Below are 22,030 nucleotides of genomic sequence, written 5' to 3' on the forward strand. Positions count from 1 at the left end.
TCCTTTTCCTTTCCAGCCGTTTCTCGTTGTCATCTTCTCACGTTAAGGTATGCTTCTGGCTCTAGTTGACGAACACCTCTTGTGGATTCTTTTTGTACTGCGGATACACCCATCGTAGGAGCCATCTAACCTATTTTTTCTTGTCAAACAATTTGTCTTTTCCTTCGGTCCCTCATTCCCAGATTCTTCGCAGTACACTTAGTCAGCACGCCAGTCAGCTAGCCAGTTACACTCTTACCCGTTAACCTCTCCCTCGACGATCCTCAACCATGTCTAACGCTCTCGATATGCCACTTGATGATATTATCAAGGCCAGCAAGTCCAGCCGTCGTAGCAACGCCCCCCGTGGTGCCCAGGGAGGCCGCGGTGGTCGCGCCTCAGGCCCTACCCGCAACCTGCGTCAAGGCCGCGACAACAAGCCCTACCAGGCTGGCGTACAGCAGTACCGTGCCTCTCCTGCTGCCCCCCTTCATACCTCTGTCATCCGCCAAAGCGTCCCTGATGGCTCCAAGATGCAGGTCTCGAACCTTGACAACCGCGTCACTGCCGAGGACCTGAAGGTAATTTGACGGAGCCGATTTTCTTTCCAAAATCTCTCTCGCTGGCTTGTCGACCCGGATCTCCTGGCTTCGTTCGGTTCCAAGTGCTCGATCTATTGTCACACGAGGGGTAGTCCAACAGTCCCTACTCAGGCGGTTCATTCACGCTTGCTTTACGATCATCTTCCATCCGGTTGACTCGGACAGATGCGACGAGCCATTGAGTCTAGAAATTGAGAGCGAGAGTGACAGGTCCACAATGGATTCTCATCGGACTTTGTCCACATGGATCAATGAAAAGAACAACCGAGCGCATGATGTGCAGTCTTGTATGGACGGGACCTCGGATAACTGAGCGGCCTTAGTCCTTGCGATGCGTCGATGGCGCCCTGATCTTCAAGACCAGTCTTCATGCTCAATTGTACCGCTGCAAACAAACACGGAGTCGACTCTAACGGACATCATGCCACTATGTCCCACTTCATTACAACATTTCTCCATATCCCTACCCCACAACCATGGGCGACGACGGATTGGTGTGTATTCTAGCTCGTCTTCTCCACCAGAGTCGGACCCCTCAAGAAGTGCACGCTCGTGTACGATCAGCACGGAAAGTCGACCGGCACTGCCGTGATTCATTTTTCTCGCGTGGGTGATGCTGCCATTGCCTACAGCAAGTTCAACGGAGTTCCCCTCGATGGTACAGGATGCACTAGACACTTATTTTTGCGTATCTTTTCTTTTCAGGCAATATCGAAAGCTGAATCAGGAATCTCACGTACCCTTTTTTCGGTTTCTGTGCGCTGTCAATTGTAGGCCGCCCTATGAAGATCGAGATCGTGCTGGCACCTGCCACGGCCCGTGCTGTCCTTCCTGCTGCCCAAACACCAAGGTATTGGCAGGAGATATTCAAGTCAACTATCGCTGAATCTTGAATTTCATGTCTTTGTATACTAATTGTCCGCATGGTTAATATGTATGATCCATTAGGGCACCCGCTAGCAACCAAGGTCAGCAGCGCCCTCAGAGCCAGGGTCAGCAGCGTCCTCAGAGCCAGGGCCGTGGCGGTCGTGGTGGACGTGGACGTGGCCGTGGCGGGCGTGGTCAGAGCGAAAGGAAAGAGACCAAGACTGCGGATCAATTGGACGCAGAGATGAGTGATTACATGCAGGTCGATGCTTAAGCTATCCCAACACAAATAAGCAGTGCACGGAGAACAACTCGGTCAGCATTAGAATTTTGATGAACTTCATTCTATTTGTGCGATCGCCGTCCTCACACGGGGTTGAACTGTTAACGATCACGCCTTATTATCCACTATCAGTGTTGCTTCACAAACTGCCGTTACCAAAAATAATAATAAAAAAACTATATGTATTTTGCAGATGTCGTCTAAGATATGCTACAGAGAGGATGCATTTTCGATGAGGTGGTACTGAAGACGATCCGACTCTTTCAGCACACCTTCACGGATCCAGAACTGAACCCTTTGCTCAAGAATGTCTTCTGTAACTTGAAGCTTTGCCGATAGCGCTGACAATGTCCATGAATCTATGATAATAAAGATGGGGGTCAGATAAACATATCATTGCAATGTAGTACTTCGAATTCGCTTTTTGTACATACCCTGTTCCTCGAATAGATATATAATGGAGGCATAGACTGGCTCGACTTGGAATTGGAGGGTCCGATCCTCCAGCTCAAGCTCCAGGTCAACTAGTCCCATGGAGATGAACAGTTCCAGCTTCTGTGCAGGTTTCGTTGTCTGGAAGGTGGCCTTGTAAGATTCCAGCAATCTAAACGTAGAGTAAAGTAAGAACAACTGTTTTGTCAGACGTGAAAAACATCATGCGAAAGGGTACTTCGGTCTAGCATGGTAAGTCCATACCGTTTGAAAGGATCTGGGAGTTCCAGCGACTCGGACTCAATTTCAGGCCAATAGTATCTCGAGGCAATAGTTGCGCTCACAGTCATCTATGCGATGAAAAAAGCAGAGAGGAGCGCCATTAGAATAATCGTCTTAACGAAGATATCAACGTAGTACTAGCTTTTATTTCAACCTTTGCTGAACTTACGTCCGGAAGGAGCGTTTGAATGTTGGCGTTGACGCGCTTCGACTCTGCGATATCTGCCAGCATCACTTCGCAGTGCTGAAGATCTGTCTCTCCGAATCGCAATTTCAGCAGCTCCAGCTGACGGATCTAGGAGAGGAGAGGGGTAGAAAGGATAGGGGGGGGGGGGGGGGGGGGGGGGGGGGCGGTGGTTAGAAAAAAATTGAAGCATGGTATACATAAAACAAAGGAGTCAGTGCCTTACTTCTCGATCGATCTTGAAATCTGTAGCGTGCAGTAGCCTGTCGGCAAGAATAGTCTGGAATTCCTCAATGAATCGATCATTAGTGTCATAAATGTTGGCAAGGACGCTGATAATGTCCGCCATTCTTCTTCTCGCCGAGCTCAGATCTACGAAATGGAAAGTAAAGGCGCGCTCAGTATGGGTTTCATTAATAAGTCCATACACCTGCTCCCGTACAGTAATCTGATTAACAGATATTGAAGGTCAGCTTGTCTCTTACCTGGACCAGCATTAACAGGTTCCGGTACCCATGTATCGTCATCGGATCCCTCGTCGTCCGCCTCCACATTGCTCTGAATCCCTTCTGTAGAATTCGTCAAGAGATCGCTCGAATCATCAACAATGCATGATACAATGGCCCGCATGGTATCATCTCTCGTTCTACATCAAAATAAAAGATAGTGGCGAGTGTTAAACCAAAGCCAGGCATGATATACATATATTTATATATATAAACAGCTTTGCACGACCCCTCCATTACTACCTTAGGTATTGGTTAATCGCGCGAGCAGCACGATCCAGCATGACTCCTGAGGGATCCAGTATCCTGAGATATTTAATCGTACAGATGTAAAATTCGATGATATCCGTCGTTTCTGCTCCCGGGTGAAGCAATCGTTTTTCCATCCTAATATATTTGATCCGCATTCATAAGATAAGTTTTCATAATGGTCAAAAGGCAAAGAAATAAAAAAAAAAATGCATTATGAATTCGGAAAACAAGGACCGGGGCAACCTACGCAGCTAGGATGGCGTTCTGAAGTTGATCGCGTTGGCCTGTCCACTCGATACATGTTTTCAGATCCAGTACAGCAGGCTTCGAATCCGGGCATTCGACGATGATATCGAAAAACTCTTTAATGCTAAAATGGACATAAAGCCTTGGATGAGCGAAATTGTTCTCAAGGAGCAAGCGCCGATATATCATATTATAAGACTTGTCGAGGGAAAGAGATGCTTACCGTACGTCGCCAAAGGTCTTGAAAAAGTAGAATTCCAGACGACTGGCCCACATCTTGTATCTCTTTCTTCCTGTCGGGTCCTCTAGCGGTGGTTATGGCAAGTCAAGTACAGGCATTAATTAGAAACGTGCACAGGATGATCGAGATGATGTTGGTAGCAACAACTTTACGCACCTCGACCCTTTCTCGGGAGAAGCGTGAGGCGAAGGAATGGCAGTATCACACGGCTCATCCAGTCTTTACCGCTCTCCAGCGTGGCCACACTCCACCTCTTTTTGAATGAGGTTAAGATCTTACTCTCCACTCTTTTGTAGAGCATCCTCGTTACGACATCCGTCATGTGTGAGGCGAACCCTATCTCTTCCAGTCTTTGACAGAGATCCAGATAAGTCTGCATATGATCCTCCTTCTCCAAGGCCTCGACGTCCGCTGTGCCGGTGCCGCCATGGAATATCTGCTCCACCAGCTCGTCATCCTTATCGTCTACAAACAAGTCCATGGCAAAGCGACCATCCTGCATAACCCGCCTCCGCTTCTTGCCAAGGTGCTGTCCCGTGATCTCGGTTTGTGGGTCCCGTCCTTGCCTGGTGTAATGGCCCGCCATGTCTGCTATGTGGCCAGGAGCCATATCACCGTGGACCTCCTCGTATTGCCTGAAGACGGTCTCGAAATAGAGATATGCGACTTCGTCAAAGGAGGGGGGCAGGCGGATCGCTAGTTCTGCTGAGAAGTCTGTCAGGAATCTAGATGTGACTTTGAGCGACGAGATATCAAGTGGCGGGTCTCTGTCTGCAGCTGGCCGAAGACGCTCGTCGAATATGTAGGCTAACATTCGCGATTTTGTGAAACGTGCGTGGACCATATGTACGATGTTGTAGAATGCTGGGATGACCCATTCAGCAGATCCGCTATAGGGTGTTCCCGCAGAGATGTACTCCTGAAGGATATGTCAAACAGATAATGTGTTAAGATGAGTCTTCCGAATGCTTCAGCGATATGAGGGGCGCATTTGCACGTACTTGGTACTGCAATTCCATGTCCTGCAAAAGTGGAACTACATTCTCCATCGCATCCCTGTGGAATGCGTCTATTGAACATAGAAGCAGTTTGCATGAGATATATGTAGGCGTTTTTATTGTCCAGCATACAGATCGGCAGCCGATCCTCAGTTGCAATCGTACCTAGCAGCGACGCCCCTGCCCAACCAGCCAGGCCTTTCCTTATCAAAAGGCTTATATTTCCTTTGACCTTAGCTGGTGTTATTGAAAGAAAACACGCGTAATGGCATAGCATAATAAAAAGGAACAATTGAGGGCGCGTCAATAGGTCGGATGTATTTATTGTTATTATCATATTCAAGCAGCAGCATCGGAAAAAGAAATTGACGGGTACCTGGTTTGTCGGGTGGAATTTCGGGATCAATTGCTGTCATGAGCATTGAAGTCGCCTAGAGTGCGAGGTTGGGTTGCAGTTACTATCCGGTTGAGATCATGATGCGCCTTTATTTCCAGGTCGATATGAACATATCGTTTTATACCAACGCAAGCTTATCAAGGACCCCCTTTGAGGCTTTGTAGTTTCTGTCAGGAGAGACAGAACCGGTCAGGGTGGCGAGGGCCTGGGTCCACTGATCCTCGATGATCTTGTCCATAGCTGATTTCGACGTTAATGCTGAAGAGCGATTTAAGCATATATCCTTCCGGCTTCCAATTGGAAGGCGAGAGGAGGGTGACTGCTGGGCGCTGCTTCGTTTCTCTTCATGCTTTGCCACCAAATCAGACATACCCCACTTTGGTATGCTTCCACAGATCAAATAGATCGAAAAGGTGATGATATTGATGATGGTGCTCCTGGCCCAGCTTCTGGATTTCTTTCATGTTTCTTCGTGAACATATGGACACGGACGCATAAGTGGATATGCAAATCAGTAAAGAGCCTCCATCTATGTGTATATCATAGCGAATGAATAGTTCCCCGCAAAAAAAAACAAGCTGACATTGAATGAAGTGTGAAAAAACTTAATTCGCTCTGTTGTTTTGTTTTTGCTTCTCTTCTTGTTCTTAATCCTCATCTTTCGTCCACCTCTACCTCCCTCTCCCAGTCCCCAATGTTATACCCTGACCAGTGTTGCATCACCATCGTCGTTCCATTCCTCACCCCACTCTGCCAGACCCCATATCCTGACACTCGCCTTCTGCTCTCGGACAAGTAAACCCCAACCTCCGAGAACAGCAGCACTCCTCCACCTACCATTACCTCTTACCCTTCCTTTTAATCCCCTATTTGAGTCCAGTCAGCCAAGATGGATGTCTTTTCCTTTGACCATGACGACCATCCCAAACTCAGGGAGCGCGCCCTTTCCGTTGACTCTGTCCAAGGCCTCGATGTGCCTCAGGAGGCACTTCCCAACCTCCGAGTGAATTCAAACAAAAACACCAGCGCTGGACTGACACTCACCAACAATGGCGCGCCCTGTCCTGTCTTTGCACCCCGCCCCATCGCTCCAGCATTCGCTATAGCAGCCGGGAAAGCAAGTGCGACTGCAGCACTGACCACTGCTGAAGGATTGACGGCCGCCATCTGTCCGTCCCCTTATCCAAGCCTCGGATTGTATCAGGCCAATAACAATTCGTCTAGCAAGCACCTGCCGGCGTTTTTCCACCAGGTGGATCGAGAGCAGGCCATGACGCCAGAGTCGACCTTTCTCACAAGTCGATCGCAGCAGGCCAACGGTGCTCCTGCCACCTCTAATGTCGGTAATGACCACCGCAGCCCGGGCTCTACAGGCACGAGCGCTCAGTGCAGCGACAACGAGACAGAGCAGGTCGAGTACGAGGTTAAGATTGATCAAGATTTTGATGCGCATGCTCCTCAGACGACCGACAGTCGAGGCCAGTCGCCTCGTCCAGGACAGCTGTCGGCGGGTCGTTTGGCAAATGGGCAGCCGGGAGGCAGGTCTGCGAATGTGTCTCCTCTTGCAGGACCCCGCCGACCAAAGCACAAGATGACGCCAGATGATTTCAAGTTCCTGAAAGTCATTGGGCGTGGAGCGTAAGTGCCTTTTCGATATATTGCTCATAAACTGAGCTTGTACTGCACTCCAAATGCACATGGATGACGATTCCATGAATCACTTTTGGGAATAGAGGTTGTGGAGCAAGAAAAAAAAAAGCACAGACTGATCAGTACCTGCTATTGATGTTCATGCTGATTCTCTAGGTATGGCAAGGTGTATCTAGTTCGACACATCTGCACCAATGCGCTGTATGCGATGAAGGTCCTCAAGAAGGCATCCATTATCGTCCATGCCAAGGACACGGAGTGCACTATGTCCGAGCGCAAAATCCTCGAGGCCATTCGGCACCCGTTTATCGTCAAGCTACACTACGCTTTCCAGACTGATCATCGCTTGTACCTGATCCTGGAGTACGCTAGCGGAGGAGAGCTCTTCACGCATCTTGCCACAGGTGATGTATTACGAAGCATGCACCCCTTTCTGGTTCCTTTTCCCCACTCTACCCCATCGTCGCCATCGTCATTATAGTTGCTTTGTAGTTCTATTCGCATTTCGCCCCTTGCAACTTTAATTACATTTGGGATGGAAGGGCTCATTCTCGCCTCACGATAGAGTCCACATACAAATATGATGTGGAGCTCTACTTCTTGCTTGGCTGATCCAATTGCCATGGAAGTAGCGAAATGCAACGTTGGGGGAGGAAGCAAATAGCGCTACGTCTCTAGCAATTCATTGTTGTCCCTGACTAACACTTCCTTTCGTATCTTTCTGTGATGACCTAGAGCGCATGTTCTCTGAAGAAATTACTGCATTCTACGCGGCGCAGCTCGTGCTTGCCCTAGAGCACCTGCACTCGCTCGGTATCATCTACAGGGACCTCAAACCCGAGAACATCATGCTGAATGCGCATGGGGACATTGTTCTCACGGACTTTGGTCTGTCCAAAGTCCCGCTCGAGAACTCGGATGGTCGCACGAACACTGTCTGTGGAACGATTGAGTACATGGCACCAGAAGTGATTTCGGAGAGGGCTCAGTACGACCGCACAGTCGACTGGTGGTCGCTGGGCATTGTGATCCACGACATGCTGACAGGATCGCCGCCATTTGTGGCCAACAATCGCAAGAAGACCATGGATGCGATTCTGAACAAGAAGCTGAACCTGCCCTACTATCTGTCCTCGGATGCGAAGGATCTGTTGACAAAGCTGCTGAAGCGCACGCCTTCGGCCAGGTTGGGAAATGGACCCAAGGGAATTGAGAACATCAAGAACCACCGATTCTTCCGCAAGATCAACTGGAAGCTCTTGGCTCTGCGCGAACTCGAGCCACCTATTGTTCCTTTTCTGTCGGATCCCGAGAGTGTTGAGAACTTTAATTCGGAGTTCACGTTGATGCCTGTTCAGGAGTCACCGATCTTTACCTATAGCTCTGTGCACATCAATGGCGAGGCCGAGGATGGTACCGCTATCCCGGGATCTGGCCATCATACCCCGTCTCGCTACCTGACCGCGCCATCCTCGGCATCATCGGCAGGCTTTGTTGCGGCCCTGAACGGTCACGACAATCGCCATGTAGGAGGCATTCCTATGGCCAAGACTCGATCCAGCTCACCTGACCATCATCATTTCCAGGACTTCAGTTACATCTCCACCTCGCATCTCCCGTCGCTCGGATATTTGGATGACCATTGACTCTGCATGGTTAGCCATGAGAGGACCACATCGGGAGTACAATGGAGGCATCAGATATCAGTCATATCGATGCATATCGATTTACGACAGGATCATGAGAATAAATATGTCAAATTGAGAAATGGAAAACATGGTTTAAAGATTCTATGGGCAAATGTGGATTAGGTGCTGTTCTATCGTAAATGTAACCAAAGAAGCACGCATTGTCACTAACTCCTCTTCTTTCGCCGACCCTCACCAACGACAGGGACCAAGACCTGTCCGACAAGGAGATCGCTCAAGGCAAACAACAAGATGGTAAAAAGGACCATCAAGGACGAGATACAGAAATGGCTGATACTCGTTCCTATCTCTAGCCAAGATCCATCATCCCGTACAAGGTAGAAGAAGTTGAGCGTCATCACATCCGTTGTTGCAAGTCCCAGCAGGAAGAGCGAAAATGGCGGCAGATCGAGCGATCGACCCAGCACGCGAAAGATTGAGGACACCAGAAAGAACGGTATCAGAATCTTAACGATCAGAAGCGCACCCATGAAGAAGGGATTGAAGACTGTCGTCAACCGAAACACAGACTGGAGCGAGAACGACGCCAGCGAAGCAACATTGCCGGTGCCAAAGAAGGCGACGTTGATAAAAAAGAGGAAGAAGATCGCTGGACGGGCATCCTTGGGTCCAAGTCCACGCGTGGGGTAGTCAATCGTTACTACTTGACTTGCATTAGATCCGTTGGCACCTGTGGAGGACGAAGGGAAAGATGAAGACGCGGCCAACGTCCGCTTTTCAGAGTAGAGTGTATCGGAAAGAGGTTGCATTTCGCGTGCAGAGTAAATCTTTCTCTCCAACATGAGCCATGACAGAAGTGTCGTTGAGAGGAAGAAGTAGAAAATGGACTCATATCTAAAGACAGTGGGATATAGCAAACCTGTGTCAGAAGCAGCCCTCCAATACCAGATAATAAGACGATGTTATACAAGACAGATATAGCACTTACGAGATGCTCAGAAGGATAAAGATGGGAGCGAAGGACAAGTAGATGATGACCATACGCAGAAGGTAGTGTTGGCCTGAGCGGGCACCGTAGACAAAAGGAATACTGCCCGTGATAACTAATAGTAGCGAACAAATAGCAAGAGAATTTGTCAGCTTTGATTCTATCCAAAAGTACTGCCGTTAACGCCACGCGCCAGTATTCCGCATTGAGCACATACACAAAATGAGCCAGCTAAGCGTTTGGTTCAACAATGGCAATCCCTCATGTGCAGCAAGACTCTTGACCGTATCGTTTACAATGATTGTCGAGAAAGCAATAAGACCAGTCTACAGCATACGGAGAAAATTATATGTTAGCATTCTTATTGGCGGATTTGTTTGGAGCGCAAGTGCAACAGACTCGATTCATATCCGTACCTGGAACATCATGACAGATTTGGCGGTTTTGCCACCATCCTGCTGCTCCGTGTCGGTCCCGGCGGTCGCGCCAGGGACAATCAGCACTGCGAAAACTCCACTGACAGTCAGAAGCAAACCTCCTGCAATACTAGAATCCGGATCAAATGAAATATGTTAGCCAACGCTAACGGCCGCATATCTACAGACGGCATAGTTTGAATCCATCATGGCCGGTTCGCTTACATCAGAGCTTTGTCCTCGCCCATTTCTACGGGAAGAAGAGTAAAGATGCTTGTTCCCAAGCATGAGAGCGACCATGATGCCATGAGAACCGTGTTGTTGCGCTGGATGCTGCCAGGCAAAAAGACAGGCCAAAGAGCCAAAAACAGGAAGCATACTGACAGAATCGCTCTGTTAAAGTAACTATAGACCTAAAGAGGTAGAACGAAACAAAGGAAAATACAGGTATTAGCAAACAGCACCTACTTGCTCAACTACGTGCATGAAGCTTCAGAAACAACAAGCTACCTACCAAGATCTCTAGAGCGATGATGTATCCCAACACGGAGCCGAGAGTCTTGATCCATCCATAATCCTGGGTGGTCTTGGAAATAGCTGCCAGGAGCTCATTACGGTCCACCAACACGCGACTCCAGAAGTAGACGGGAAATGCCACATAGGCATAGTACAATGCTGGCGATTGCTTGATGATGAGAACGATGGCGAAAACTACAAAAACAACTATTGCTAAGATGTCGATCTATTTCCAGCACGGATTAAAAACGGTGTTATCATGGATGCCCTACGGACGATAAGCAGGGTATATGTGCATCAAAAGGGTAATATTTACCAACTGGTTTTCATCCGGCGATGCAACATGCCTGTTGGCTCTTTGGGTTCTGGTAGATCCCAATGCGCGGGAATCGCTGGCGCTAACAAATGTCCTGAGGATGAAGTTCAAGCTGAAGACGATCCACCCAAGATATCCTGCAGATACAACTGAGCGAAGGAACAGCCAGTCGTAACTATAAAAATGAATATTCCGCCCAGTTAATACACATGCCATGGAAGAATTAAGTTCTCTTCTCCATAACTCAGGACTTACGTCTGAAGATAACGAAGACCCTCCAGGCAGAGGTTACGGACAACCGCACACTCGGCCTCAGCCTCTTTGTACTTCCCATTATCGATAAGGGCCTGCACCTGCGCCTTGACAGCCTCGGGCGAATGCTCGCCAGTCAGTCCAGGGAACGGCTTGAAAAAGATCTCCGTGCGGCGCTTTTGCTCCTGCTTGACATGGTACTGTTCCAGAATTTGAAGGGTATTCGTGAACGTGGACGCTGCTCTGAACGAATCAGACGCGTCCAGATAAGGTAAGGGGAGCTCTCCAACAGAATTGACAGGATAGTTGATTCCAATGAGTGAGGCCTAGTTCAATATGCAATAAAAAAAAAGGTTCTATTAGCCTTGCTAGTGCAGATTCACATTTCTGTGCTAGAATATGTGTCGAGAACGCAGTGGCTTCGTGCATCTTACCATGAGGGGTGCAATATCTGCCTGCTTCACGTCGTTTCTGCTGTACCCATCCAAACTCCAGTCCGCAGAGAACTCGTCGTGGCCCTGAGGGTTGATCTTGTTAGGGCCTTGAATTCCCGCTCCCCAGGCGACAATGGGCGTCCTAGTGTTGTCAGGATGGCCATCTCCGTGGGCACCTGAACACAAAAAAAAAGATATAAATATGATGAGAGCTATTATTCATCTCTCAAAACAATCCTGGCTTAACGTTTTTCCCTACTGAATATGACTTACCGCGGTTGCCCATGCCATGGTCAGCAGTGAACACATAGGCAGTTTTGCCATCGTCGCCATAGAAGTCGCGCAACTGCTCCGTGACTTTTTTGATGCCCTCATCCACGATTTTGATGTTGTTGATGTAGAACTCCGAAGTGGGGAGGTGAGAGTGGCCATTTGTGTCCAGACCGAGGAGATGCAGGAAGAACACAATTTTGTCCGAGTGCAGCTTCTTGCGCAGTTCCGCATCCGTGGCTGCCTGCTCGAACAATTGGGTGAACTTTTCAAAGACCCAGGTATCCAGGACGCTAGCATCGCCTATGAGGATAGGAATGAGGGGTGATAGAGATTCCAAGATATTAGGGCCGAGGTCATTAACTGGCGAGCTGCAACCACAGCAAACCAAAATTCCGATGGTTTACGTGCCTGCGCCAAAGTCTTCGTGCTCTGCTGGGTACATGATGGTGTCGATTCTGTCTGGATCGGATGCTCCATGGGCAAACATGGGTAGAATATCGGGCGATCCAAATGACCAGGTGTGTTCGCTCTGATTAAAAACCGAATCAAAGTTAACTGGGTTCATCTGCCAGCCTATGAATGCAATAACATCGTTGCGTACAGATGTGTGTAAGCAGGCAAGTTTCTACTCCCTGGATCGATGATGATGACGTCCTCTGCTTGCACAAACCTTTAGTAACCGCACTGACATCCTCGTAGAAACCGGCAATGATGGCGACGTGACCAGGACGCGACTCTGTGGGGACACGCGTATGGGACACGCCCCATGTACCCTCGTTCTCAATGATATGTCGCAGGAAGGGGGCTTTTGTCACTAGCTCGCTCGTCTCTGGATCTGGATGGAACTGGTAAAGTTTGTCCGCGCGAAGACCATCGGCTATTTAGAACGAGACACAGATTCGGTATTGATTAGAGGCGTGCACTGGCATGCAGATCAACCGACGAAAAGTCAGGTTAAGCTTAGCTACTGATGTTTGAGTCGCGAGGGAGGAAGAGAGGATGCTTACCGACAAAGAGAACAAGACGCTTTGCAGGGGCAGGCTGGTTGACGCGATGCTGGTCCATGCCATGGACCAGAGGGGAGGTGAAGTAGATGTCAAAGATGGAGCAGATATAGGTGACATGGAAGAGAACTCCAAGGATGAGCAGCCATGCGCTGGTGAGCTTTGAGGGCAGGAGTGCCATGGTTGTTGAAGTTCAGGTCGGGTCAGGTCGAGATCGCAACGAGGTTCGGTGTAAGGAAGGGAAGGAGTGCAAAGTGATGGCGGAGTGGAGGGGAGGAGTGAGTGGATGAATTCGAGTGTGCGATCAGGGCCGTCATTCAATTTTTCTGTGCTACATGTTCACCACGTCAAGGGACGAGCATTCAATAAAAGAAAATATGTGCTGGTCCAATGCGCTCCCATTGGCATGATTGGATCGTTATCGTATGCCTATCATTTCGCCATAAACATCACTTAGTTTCCGCTGTTGGAGTCTAGCTAGTATCCATGAACATCACCAAGCTGCACCTTTCAATCACTGGGGCGTTTCCGTTAAGGCTGCCTTGGTGGTCTCCAATGTCAGGTTTTGTCAAATCGCTCGTCCCTTGAGCTGAGGACCACCGAAGGAATGAACCAATATACAATGTGGAGAAAGCAGTATGATTGGGACATGCGCTACCACTGTAAAATAACCTTTTTTTTCCCAGGTCATCTGTTGCCACGAATCAGCCTTCCTCTTCTGCTTCATTCTCTACTTCCTTTCTTGAACCCCTTCTTGTTTGCATTCCTTTTCTTCATTCGAATTTCATCAAAATAACAGTGAACACTTCTCCTCCGCGAATCCTCTTCACACACCGCATGGCAGCTGCATGGTCCTGGAAGAGAAGACACTGGCCAACAGCCCTCCTTGTCCTCTGTGCCCTCCTCGTTCAAGTCCACGCCTTCTTCCACGTCGAGCAACACAGCGACAATAACAACCAGAACAACCCTGATTCTGATAGCAACACTCAATTCGACACTCATTCCAACACCAATACTCGTTACTCCCTCTCTCGACAGGAACACCTCCACCAGACCACCTGTGTCTGTCTTCAACAGGACAACCCCGCAGCACTTGACCACTATCAGCAATGCTCTAGCCATCCATATCCATTCTGTCTTCATGACAGAGTCCAGCCCGGTCTTCTTGGAGAAGGAAGCAGACATTTCATGGTAAGCGGTAAAAATGCACAATTTGTCAACTGCCGAGCTCGGCCGATGCTAACCACTACCATGACTACTTTGATAGTCCTTAGAGCCTGAGAGTGGCAAGAACGATGGCCATCACATTATCATCTCAGATGCTGGATCGGCAAATCAAAACGACGACGAGACACGAGCGATGGGCGTTAGTGCACCAGGCGCTACAGACAATAATCCTGATCACCAGGCCAGCCCGACCAACCAACCAGTTTCAGGCCCAACAATTGTCAGTTCAACCGTTGTAGTGTATCCGCAGAACCAGGGAGCTTCAACAGTAATGCAAATCTATGATTCACATTCAATACCTAATGGAGTCGACACCAACCAGGCACCCATAACATCAGATGCTGCACATGTGAACATAGTCATCAACAGCTCTACCTCGACGCTATCAGAGCCTCCAGTGGCCTCGATCCACCACCCTTCTTCAACAATAGCTGTCTCAACCGCAACTTCAGCAACACCAACGCCGACAAGTCAACATCAGACTGAGCGACACATACCTTCATACGAGCAATGGCGTAAACAGGTTCTCGAAAAGAAGAAGCCAGCAGATCCCAATGAACGCAAGTTGCGGAAACGAAAGCCTTATCAGGAGAACGCTGTCGATGTCGCCATCGGTGGAGAAGACGAGCTGGGCTTTGTCTTCCCGAACATGGACAACGGAAGCGGCAGTGGAAAGGGCGGAGACGATCGGTTTCTACACCCATCAGATCAGCTCGGAAACGGTCCAGATCTGAAACGAGATGCTAGCAAGGACAAGGAGTGGATCAAATCTGAGTACGCAAAGGATCCGAAGGACCGGTTCAACCATGCCTCGGCCACCTGTGCCGCAAGTGTGGTCAAGGCTAGCAAAGACGCGACGAGTATCATGGCAATTTTGAACGAGGGCAAGGACAATTACATGTTGAACAAATGCTCCACCAAGGACAAGTTCTTTGTCGTGGAGTTGTGTGAGGAGATTCTGGTCGACACATTTGTTCTCGGCAACTACGAGTTTTTCTCCTCTACCTTCAAGGACTTTGTCGTCTCTGTCAATCGATATCCGCCAAGAGACGACGGCTGGAGCATCCTTGGACATTTTCAAGCCAGAAATACCAGAGATGCCCAGGTATGATGCATATTAGGAAAATATCAGGCACTACCTTTTTATATACTGCTTTTAGAATGACCAATGCTCAGCTCCAAACTTTCTTTATCGTCTCTCCAGGTGTTCAAGCCATCTGTGCCACAATTGGCCACGTATATCCGATTCGACTTTTTGAGCCACTACGGCAACGAATACTACTGTCCCGTCACCCTCCTACGTGTTTATGGTGCCACAGCCCTGGAGCAACTTAAGCAAGAAGAAGAAGAGGAAAAAAGGCAGGCGGAAGAGGAAAAGCGATTGGCTGCGCTGGAGAAGGCAAGGCAATCAGCTGCAGAAGCTGATGATGCGGATGATACAGACGAGACAGAAGTAGTTGAGGCAGAAGGATCCAGCTCCACTGAGGCAACAAGGACCGGCGTCGCAGTGCCTACCCAGGAAACTGTGATCGAAGAAAGTCATCATGCAACGCATAATGAGAAAATGGAAACCGCAACGACTTTAAGGGAGCTCGAAACGTCTACAACGACTGGCGACTCGGTAACCCCTACAGAGACAAGCCTTGACTCCCACACTACATTTCCTCAGGATAAGGAGCATGACGATCATGGAGCCAATAAAGAACCTGGCGAAGAGCATCCTTACCTGGACCATCCAGTGACGGATTATCCTCCCCTCATGTTTCAAGAAGGATCTGGTACTGGGACAGAAGATCCACTCACTCACTGGGAGGAGTCGGCTGCGGGCCATGCCGTGCCATCGGATACTATCCTAAAGTCATTCGAGGAGACAACCACAACATCCACAGAGCACTCCCTGCCGACGGGAGTTTTGCCGCCGCCGGCTTCGACATCTCCAGCCTCGATGCAGGACGACGCAGGCCGGAAGAACGCGGGCCTAGGTATGGTGATGCTATCACCCAAGGCTAGACCGGGACAGCTCCCAAGGCCGCCAGGCGCGTCGAAACCAGTCTCAGCTGGTGTAGGAACAACCACCGGTGGAGCCTCCTCTGCAGGAGAAGCATCTTCACAGTCGTCTCCATTTCCATCTCCACAGCACTCTTCTCAGGAGAGCGTTTATAAGAACATTGTTAATCGTCTCAAGGTGCTGGAACTCAACTCTTCCCTGTCGTATCAATATCTGGAGGAGCAGAGCAACATCTACAACGACGTTCTGGAATCGAGTGAACAAAAGATTAATCAGCTAGTGAGCCATCTGAACGAAGCAACCCGTCGCCTTGAAACTCTGGTGAGACAGCTACACTGCTATGCGAGTACACCCATGCATCTTAACGCTATTCTAATACCGTTACTCCTTACCTTGTTTTCACGCCCATGCTATGTTCTTAGGGACGGAAATACGATCAACTGGCATATAGTTACAGGGCACATGTGGAGGTGGATGGAGAGAAGCGTCGCCAGGATTTTATCAACTTATCATCTCAAGTTCATCTTCTTGGAGCACAGGTATTTGACGACTTGCATGTTCACCCCTGCGAACTTTTCGACTACAAGAGTTGAGAGTTTATGCTAACTGACCATCTTTTTCTTTTCTAGATCATGTTCCAGCGTCAGCTCTTTGTCGTTGGCGCCATCACTATTTTCTCGATTATTGCCTCTATTGCCATCACGAGGAGCACCACTATGCATTATGCCATCCAGCATTCTCCCCTAGGTGAGAAACTCCGGGCTATCTCAGGACACAGACGCCAAGGACAACCGAATGATATTGCTTCCTCCGTCAGGATTGGGTCCGTCGAGGGCCTCAGTCAGTTTGACCAAAAATCGCTTCTCTTCCAACGCGCGGGTGAACGACGAGACAATTTCATGGGCAAGGGCACCAAACTGACCCCACTGATTTCACCAATGTCACCACTGACACCTGATCCAAATCATGCTGCCCAGTCCAGGCTCTTGGACGAGTGCGAGTCTAAGGATTCTTTCCTACCGGACTCAGGCACTTCACTTCAGAACGAGAATACTAGTGACAGGTCTTATTCTAGAGAGAATGGCTTGCCACATCCTGGTTCAGAATTGAGCTCCTCCATGCGCCCAGTCACATCACCCGATATGAACCCGCCGTCAGACCCACCGCTCGATCGATTCACGGTCTCGCGTACTCCTTACCCGACGCCGAAGAACAGCTATGGACCAAGTCGACTTTTCTTGCACCCGAACAACAGCAGTTCATCACAGCGGCCATCATTCCCTAACGACTACAGGCCAGATTCACCTGTATTCCAAGGGCCGTCCAGTGTACATGATGACGGACAGCTCTCGGATGCAGACGTCGCTTACATGTCACGGGATATGAATGTCGGGCGCAAAAGCCCGTTCAGTCCAGGATCCATACCTACAAGCCCTGCGATCAGGAGGCTATCTGCAGGATTTTACAATCATCAGCCGCACTACCATGGCAATCAGGCGATATTATCCCGACCACTGTCCTCCTTGAGGGTGGACACGACCGCTTCACTCTCGATGATAGAATCTTATAGCCCAGAGACAGCACACCATTCGTCCGATGACAATGCTATCAACAGCTTGGATCCAACTAACGACCCTGCTCAACCGCAGGAGAATGAGAGCCGTGCGAGTCAGGAAAGCAGTGACTTTGTGGTGGAATCATTGATCAAGACCCCGGAGATACCCACCCGCAGCGAATTTGAAGAGGATCTGGGATTTGTCTCCGACTCTGTCTTGGACTCGGCTTCGGAGAGTATCGCATGCAGTCGAAATCTTATTCAGCCCCCAGGAGCACTTGGAGATTGGGATAGGCAGCACGGGGAAGGAGAAGTGCTTTTGAAGCATAAGGACGACGAAATCGACCAACCTTTGGATACTCAGAGGGATGAACAGACGGTCAACGAAGCCAGTGAAGGAAACGTGGTGGCTACTCTCAAGAAATTGGCGATGGAACGTCCGCGACTCAGTCGGGATCCACCATTGAAATCCAGGCATAGAAGTTCCCACAACGTCTTCCGGTTGCAGGAATACTCCAATACGAGTCAGACTAGAAGCCATAGTGCGAGTGACGCCCTTGGACTGGGAGTGGGCCTGGGACTTGACGTTGGCTCCGAGAACTCGCCGTCCCCGAGGGAGACACTCTCTCGACCAGAGCCATCGTTTTTGTTCTCGCATAATAGTAATAGGAGAGGTCTAGATGAAGACGGCGCAGATGACGACGGCGCCCAGGCGGATGACGATTCTGCGGTGGTGCCGCAGGGGCAGGGGGTTTCAGACAGACGGAAAAAGAGCAGGAAACCACCGCAACCGGATGATCAGGTTATACCTGCAAGACGTATGAGCTATGGTCGGCGAGAAAGTGCCGAGGCAGGTTTTGCAGAAGACAAGGGAGGAGATGGTGACGACGAAAGGTCTCCACAGGTGTCGCGTAAGGCGGGATCATAAGCATGGGATTGAACAGCTGTTTCGTCAGAACTGGAGCTCTTTGTAACACTATATTTTTAATGAAGGTGCCGAGATGCTAAAGATAGTATGTTGCAAACGTAGAATTGGCCATTCACTCTTCTTTTGAGAATGAAGTCTGGCGTCTCTTAATTCTGACGGGCAGACCTTCCAGCATGGGCATGGTCAAGGAGACGCCGTATGGTGGGACTTTAGAGGGGTTTACCAGAGTGATATCGAGCTTGGACAGGATCATGGCGATGATTGTCATAGCCTCGATGGTCGCAAACTGCTGCCCAATGCTACGATTATATTCCAAGCATGCAAACACATTAGAAAGGCTATTTTCATGGCTTTACTCCGCAAAGAACCGTACTCATTTCAACTTACCAGACTCGTGGACCTGCATGGAACGAACTAAACTTTCCTTGAGAGGGCTTTTCAGAATTGATCCAACGTGAGGGTTTGTACTCCTTGGCATCAGGACCCCAGATGAGTTCGCTCCGGCCCATGACATAGGAGCTCCATGTGAACCATTCGCCCTTGTAGATCCGGGTGCCGTCGGGCAGCACGTCGTCCTGAACACATTGCTTCATGTTTCGGGGGACGGATGGGTACAAACGGAGACCTAGTTGGACGGGTATAGATGGGAGGTTGTTTGTTAGAGCTCTGGACCTGGCCAATAAGCGGCGAGTATTCGGCATCTTTTGTCAAGCACCTACTCTCGTGAAAGCTGTCGTTTTACAGAAAAAAAAAGGGAGACAGAGATAACCGCGTTAGAAAATCGTATCCGGCACTAGCATTAAGAAGACCATAATAAACGAATCGTTCGGGTGTTTGTGAGCCTTACCATGCTTCAGCAAACTTGAGTTGCTTGTAGGTCTCGTAGCTGGGGATGCCACCCTGCAGAACGTTGTCGACCTCTTCAAAAAGCTGGGTCTTGTCCTCGGGATTAGAACCATCGCGGTTCAGGAGGTAGAACATCCACGAAAGCGCTTGAGCCGTCGTATCGCGTCCTGCAATCTATATCGATCACAGCCATGGCAAGAAGTTGTCAACATCAGCATTTTCTTTCATTTTTTTTCTTCTCTTTTTGGTAACCGACATTAAGCTTCTCCATCTTACCGTGGCGTTGAGGATAATTGAGGCTATGTAATCGTCCGTAAGAGGCTGGCCATTCTCGTCCCGGACCTCCATAAACAACTGCAAAAGATCCTTTTTCTCGGCATGATAACCCTCACGACGACGCTTCTCAATAATGGCAAGCGCATGCTTGCCAATCAAGTCTTTGTCGTACATCGCCTTCTTGTGAACGCCCGTCAAGGACTCGCGTATCTTCCAGAGTGGGTCAAGCAGACGGTCGGAGCAGGTCGCGGTCAGGTCGTCAAAAGAGACCGCAAAGTCGACCTTCTCGTCCATGCTCTCGAGGCAGCCAAAGCTCTTTCCGAACGAGATTCTGGATAAAGTTAAAGGTGGCTGTGTTAGTCCAGGTCGCCTTCATGTGCTATAAAAGAGGGGCTATGCAACGGCAGGAGGGGAAATAACCCGTAGAGTACATAGTCGAAGGCTATTTTTACTTACGTTCCAAAACTATCCAGAGTGAACTTGAGGAACAGCTCGTGTAGATCCACAACCGTGCCCTCATCCGCCGCCTTGGTCAAATAATCTACCACACGCTGACCCTCAATCACAAACACATCACTCGTGTACTCTCGGAAAGCCTTCACGTTGAAGATATGACTCGCCAGCTTGCGCTGAAATTTCCAGTCATGTCCATCCGCCACAAAGATACCGTCTCCAAACAAATCGCCCAGGGCACCTTTGAACGTAGGACCCTTCTCGTAGGCCCAGAAATTGGTCTTGAGGACATGCTCCAGGTTCTCGGGCGTATCACCCTGGATCATGCGACCAATCATCGGTAGTGAGATCGACCAGGTTGGACCCAGCTTGACGTTCTGTTCCAGAAAGAAGTCGTAGAGCTTTGTGCCGGGAATAGAGAGGATTAGGGGCATATGGCCCAGCAGAGGAACGGCACCATTGGGTTGCTTCAGGTCAGAGCGACGGCGAGTTCCGAGAGCATGGGAGCGGTATTTGTAGAGGATGATGGCCCCGAGTGTAGCAAGGAGCTTCAAGTTGTTGGAACGGGTTGCATGTTGAAGCAGCTGGTGGAATATCTGTGTTACTGCCGCCATTCTTGTCGTGGTGTGCGGTTTAGAAGTGCGAGGAGAAAAGGCCGGAGCTGAAGAAGGATGAGTTAAGGATGAAAAGTGGAGGGTGAAAGACGGAAAGAGAAGTTGGAGGATGGGTACAGACAACTATGTCAATTCCAAGAAGAGCGCCAGAGGTTTTTATCGACCACAAACAAATGAGAGCATTAATAGAAAATGGAAAAGTGGCAAGGTACTGTACTGAAGCCGTACATTAGGCCACAGAACCAGGGCCATGAGCCTTGTACTCCCCTCCACTAAATGCAAAAAAAAACTCATCTTTCATGTGGCCGACTTCCTAGCGCATGTACCCTATTTTCACACTCGCGCAGAAATATATGATAATAAAACTGGATGGACAGACGCGTGTTTCCTCAGTGCCTTTGGGCGTGGATGCACACTCTTCGTTGCCTCTACTTGACAACCAGAACAATCTTGACTCGAGAGCAACAACAGCAGCAAGAACTGTTTGTATCCAAAATTTGGCCGAATGCAGGCTGCCAGCATGGACAACATCATTTCCGAATGTCAATTTTGGCACTTGGACACAAAAAACTATAGGACGCGATCCAATAGAATCTATCCTTTTATCAATACTCTCGGTGTTTGGAAAATGCTCAGGTGCATGCACCAACGGAAAGCACAACAAACAGCACAGGAATTGTTGGAAACAAACAAGCATGGCCGCGGAAGAATTGGGGGTAAGATTATGGCTCATTCCAGCCTAACTGATTAAAAAAAAGACGGGTCCCACTGCCTGTACGTCGGCGTTATCAAACACTCATATTTAAGCCTTGAACTCGTGGTATAACCAAATGGCGAGGTAAGAATGATTAGACGAGAAGTGTCTGGACTTTACTTCCCACGTCGCATCAAGATGTTAATACTGAACAAGATCATTGTGCTCACAAAAGTACCTGGAATTGTATGCACCCATGTCTATCCTTACGAATGCGAATATCAATAGATTTGTAGAGTATCTCCGTTTGACAATAAAGCACCTGTTTTGACTTGATCTACGCTTCTCTCCTCGTTCATTATAGTCTATAAGGAACCATCTTAACCCTCCGATAACCCGTTCGATCAAGTCCAGAGAGCGGAGAGAGAGCCCACTAACGCGATATGTGCGGTGCTGTGCACTGCAGGAGACGGAGAATACGACCCATGCATGAAAACTCAAAACGTATGATATGAAGCAAAGCTCGATCCACTAACCTATACCGGATGTGATCCCTAATTCTTAGAAAGTAGAACATCTGCATTCTATATATGGGCGTTTACCGTTGATGGTTTTGTCGCTGAAGTTTGATCGAGCTCGGAAGACACGTAGAAGACCCATTC

At 49.1% G+C, this 22,030-nt stretch overlaps 6 protein-coding genes across 6 annotated transcripts; 3 read left to right on the forward strand and 3 right to left on the reverse strand.

Moving 5' to 3' along the window:
• Nucleotides 1–269: 269 nt before the first annotated feature.
• On the forward strand, nucleotides 270–1,981 carry BC939DRAFT_520052 (uncharacterized protein; the record flags this gene model as incomplete). Its single annotated transcript, XM_051561195.1, has 4 exons — nucleotides 270–560; nucleotides 1,089–1,239; nucleotides 1,356–1,431; nucleotides 1,530–1,981. The coding sequence occupies 4 exons, from the start codon at nucleotides 270–272 to the stop codon at nucleotides 1,720–1,722; spliced, it is 711 nt and encodes a 236-aa protein (XP_051409703.1). The 3' UTR covers nucleotides 1,723–1,981.
• Nucleotides 1,909–5,700, reverse strand: BC939DRAFT_458926 (uncharacterized protein). The gene is made up of 13 exons (XM_051556668.1): nucleotides 5,249–5,700; nucleotides 5,038–5,109; nucleotides 4,876–4,943; nucleotides 4,031–4,793; nucleotides 3,857–3,938; nucleotides 3,635–3,757; nucleotides 3,379–3,522; nucleotides 3,115–3,275; nucleotides 2,856–3,001; nucleotides 2,615–2,740; nucleotides 2,428–2,513; nucleotides 2,166–2,335; nucleotides 1,909–2,090 (listed from the first exon to the last, which is right to left on the reverse strand). The coding sequence occupies exons 1-13, from the start codon at nucleotides 5,292–5,294 to the stop codon at nucleotides 1,942–1,944; spliced, it is 2,136 nt and encodes a 711-aa protein (XP_051409704.1). The 5' UTR covers nucleotides 5,295–5,700; the 3' UTR covers nucleotides 1,909–1,941.
• Nucleotides 5,701–5,835: 135 nt separating this feature from the next.
• BC939DRAFT_458932 (kinase-like domain-containing protein) lies at nucleotides 5,836–8,672 on the forward strand. The gene is made up of 3 exons (XM_051556669.1): nucleotides 5,836–6,907; nucleotides 7,076–7,323; nucleotides 7,655–8,672. The coding sequence occupies exons 1-3, from the start codon at nucleotides 6,159–6,161 to the stop codon at nucleotides 8,563–8,565; spliced, it is 1,908 nt and encodes a 635-aa protein (XP_051409705.1). The 5' UTR covers nucleotides 5,836–6,158; the 3' UTR covers nucleotides 8,566–8,672.
• BC939DRAFT_458933 (Phosphatidylinositolglycan class N-domain-containing protein) lies at nucleotides 8,673–13,072 on the reverse strand. Its single transcript, XM_051556670.1, has 13 exons — nucleotides 12,771–13,072; nucleotides 12,434–12,640; nucleotides 12,172–12,336; nucleotides 11,764–12,063; nucleotides 11,491–11,666; nucleotides 11,060–11,382; nucleotides 10,805–10,979; nucleotides 10,487–10,714; nucleotides 10,198–10,385; nucleotides 9,973–10,102; nucleotides 9,774–9,882; nucleotides 9,557–9,671; nucleotides 8,673–9,462 (listed from the first exon to the last, which is right to left on the reverse strand). The coding sequence occupies exons 1-13, from the start codon at nucleotides 12,946–12,948 to the stop codon at nucleotides 8,775–8,777; spliced, it is 2,982 nt and encodes a 993-aa protein (XP_051409706.1). The 5' UTR covers nucleotides 12,949–13,072; the 3' UTR covers nucleotides 8,673–8,774.
• Nucleotides 13,073–13,463: 391 nt separating this feature from the next.
• Nucleotides 13,464–18,677, forward strand: BC939DRAFT_245687 (uncharacterized protein). The gene is made up of 5 exons (XM_051550955.1): nucleotides 13,464–13,958; nucleotides 14,035–15,099; nucleotides 15,199–16,323; nucleotides 16,425–16,541; nucleotides 16,632–18,677. The coding sequence occupies exons 1-5, from the start codon at nucleotides 13,605–13,607 to the stop codon at nucleotides 18,483–18,485; spliced, it is 4,515 nt and encodes a 1,504-aa protein (XP_051409707.1). The 5' UTR covers nucleotides 13,464–13,604; the 3' UTR covers nucleotides 18,486–18,677.
• BC939DRAFT_399924 (cytochrome P450) lies at nucleotides 18,598–20,386 on the reverse strand (the record flags this gene model as incomplete). Its single annotated transcript, XM_051552508.1, has 5 exons — nucleotides 18,598–18,784; nucleotides 18,873–19,157; nucleotides 19,333–19,505; nucleotides 19,608–19,938; nucleotides 20,064–20,386. The coding sequence occupies 5 exons, from the start codon at nucleotides 20,384–20,386 to the stop codon at nucleotides 18,598–18,600; spliced, it is 1,299 nt and encodes a 432-aa protein (XP_051409708.1).
• Nucleotides 20,387–22,030: the final 1,644 nt, after the last annotated feature.

This window comes from Gamsiella multidivaricata (genome assembly GCF_025024155.1).
Source record: "Gamsiella multidivaricata strain RSA 2152 chromosome Unknown BC939scaffold_56, whole genome shotgun sequence".
Taxonomy (NCBI): Eukaryota; Fungi; Mortierellomycota; class Mortierellomycetes; order Mortierellales; family Mortierellaceae; genus Gamsiella; species Gamsiella multidivaricata.

Coding starts and splice junctions, on each gene's coding strand:
- BC939DRAFT_458926 (XM_051556668.1), bottom strand. CDS start 5,294: ATGCTCATGACAGCAATTGATCCCGAAATTCCACCCGACAAACCAG. Junction 4,944..5,037: donor GGCAGGGGCGTCGCTGCTAG/GTACGATTGCAA, acceptor TATGTTCAATAG/ACGCATTCCACAGGGATGCG. Junction 3,758..3,856: donor AAGACCTTTGGCGACGTACG/GTAAGCATCTCT, acceptor TGTCCATTTTAG/CATTAAAGAGTTTTTCGATA.
- BC939DRAFT_458932 (XM_051556669.1), top strand. CDS start 6,159: ATGGATGTCTTTTCCTTTGACCATGACGACCATCCCAAACTCAGGGAG. Junction 6,908..7,075: donor AAAGTCATTGGGCGTGGAGC/GTAAGTGCCTTT, acceptor CTGATTCTCTAG/GTATGGCAAGGTGTATCTAG. Junction 7,324..7,654: donor CTTCACGCATCTTGCCACAG/GTGATGTATTAC, acceptor GTGATGACCTAG/AGCGCATGTTCTCTGAAGAA.
- BC939DRAFT_458933 (XM_051556670.1), bottom strand. CDS start 12,948: ATGGCACTCCTGCCCTCAAAGCTCACCAGCGCATGGCTGCTCATCCTT. Junction 9,672..9,773: donor GCTTAGCTGGCTCATTTTGT/GTATGTGCTCAA, acceptor CGCTACTATTAG/TTATCACGGGCAGTATTCCT. Junction 9,463..9,556: donor TTTATCCTTCTGAGCATCTC/GTAAGTGCTATA, acceptor CACTGTCTTTAG/ATATGAGTCCATTTTCTACT.
- BC939DRAFT_245687 (XM_051550955.1), top strand. CDS start 13,605: ATGGCAGCTGCATGGTCCTGGAAGAGAAGACACTGGCCAACAGCCCTC. Junction 16,324..16,424: donor CCCGTCGCCTTGAAACTCTG/GTGAGACAGCTA, acceptor CTATGTTCTTAG/GGACGGAAATACGATCAACT. Junction 16,542..16,631: donor TTCATCTTCTTGGAGCACAG/GTATTTGACGAC, acceptor TTTCTTTTCTAG/ATCATGTTCCAGCGTCAGCT.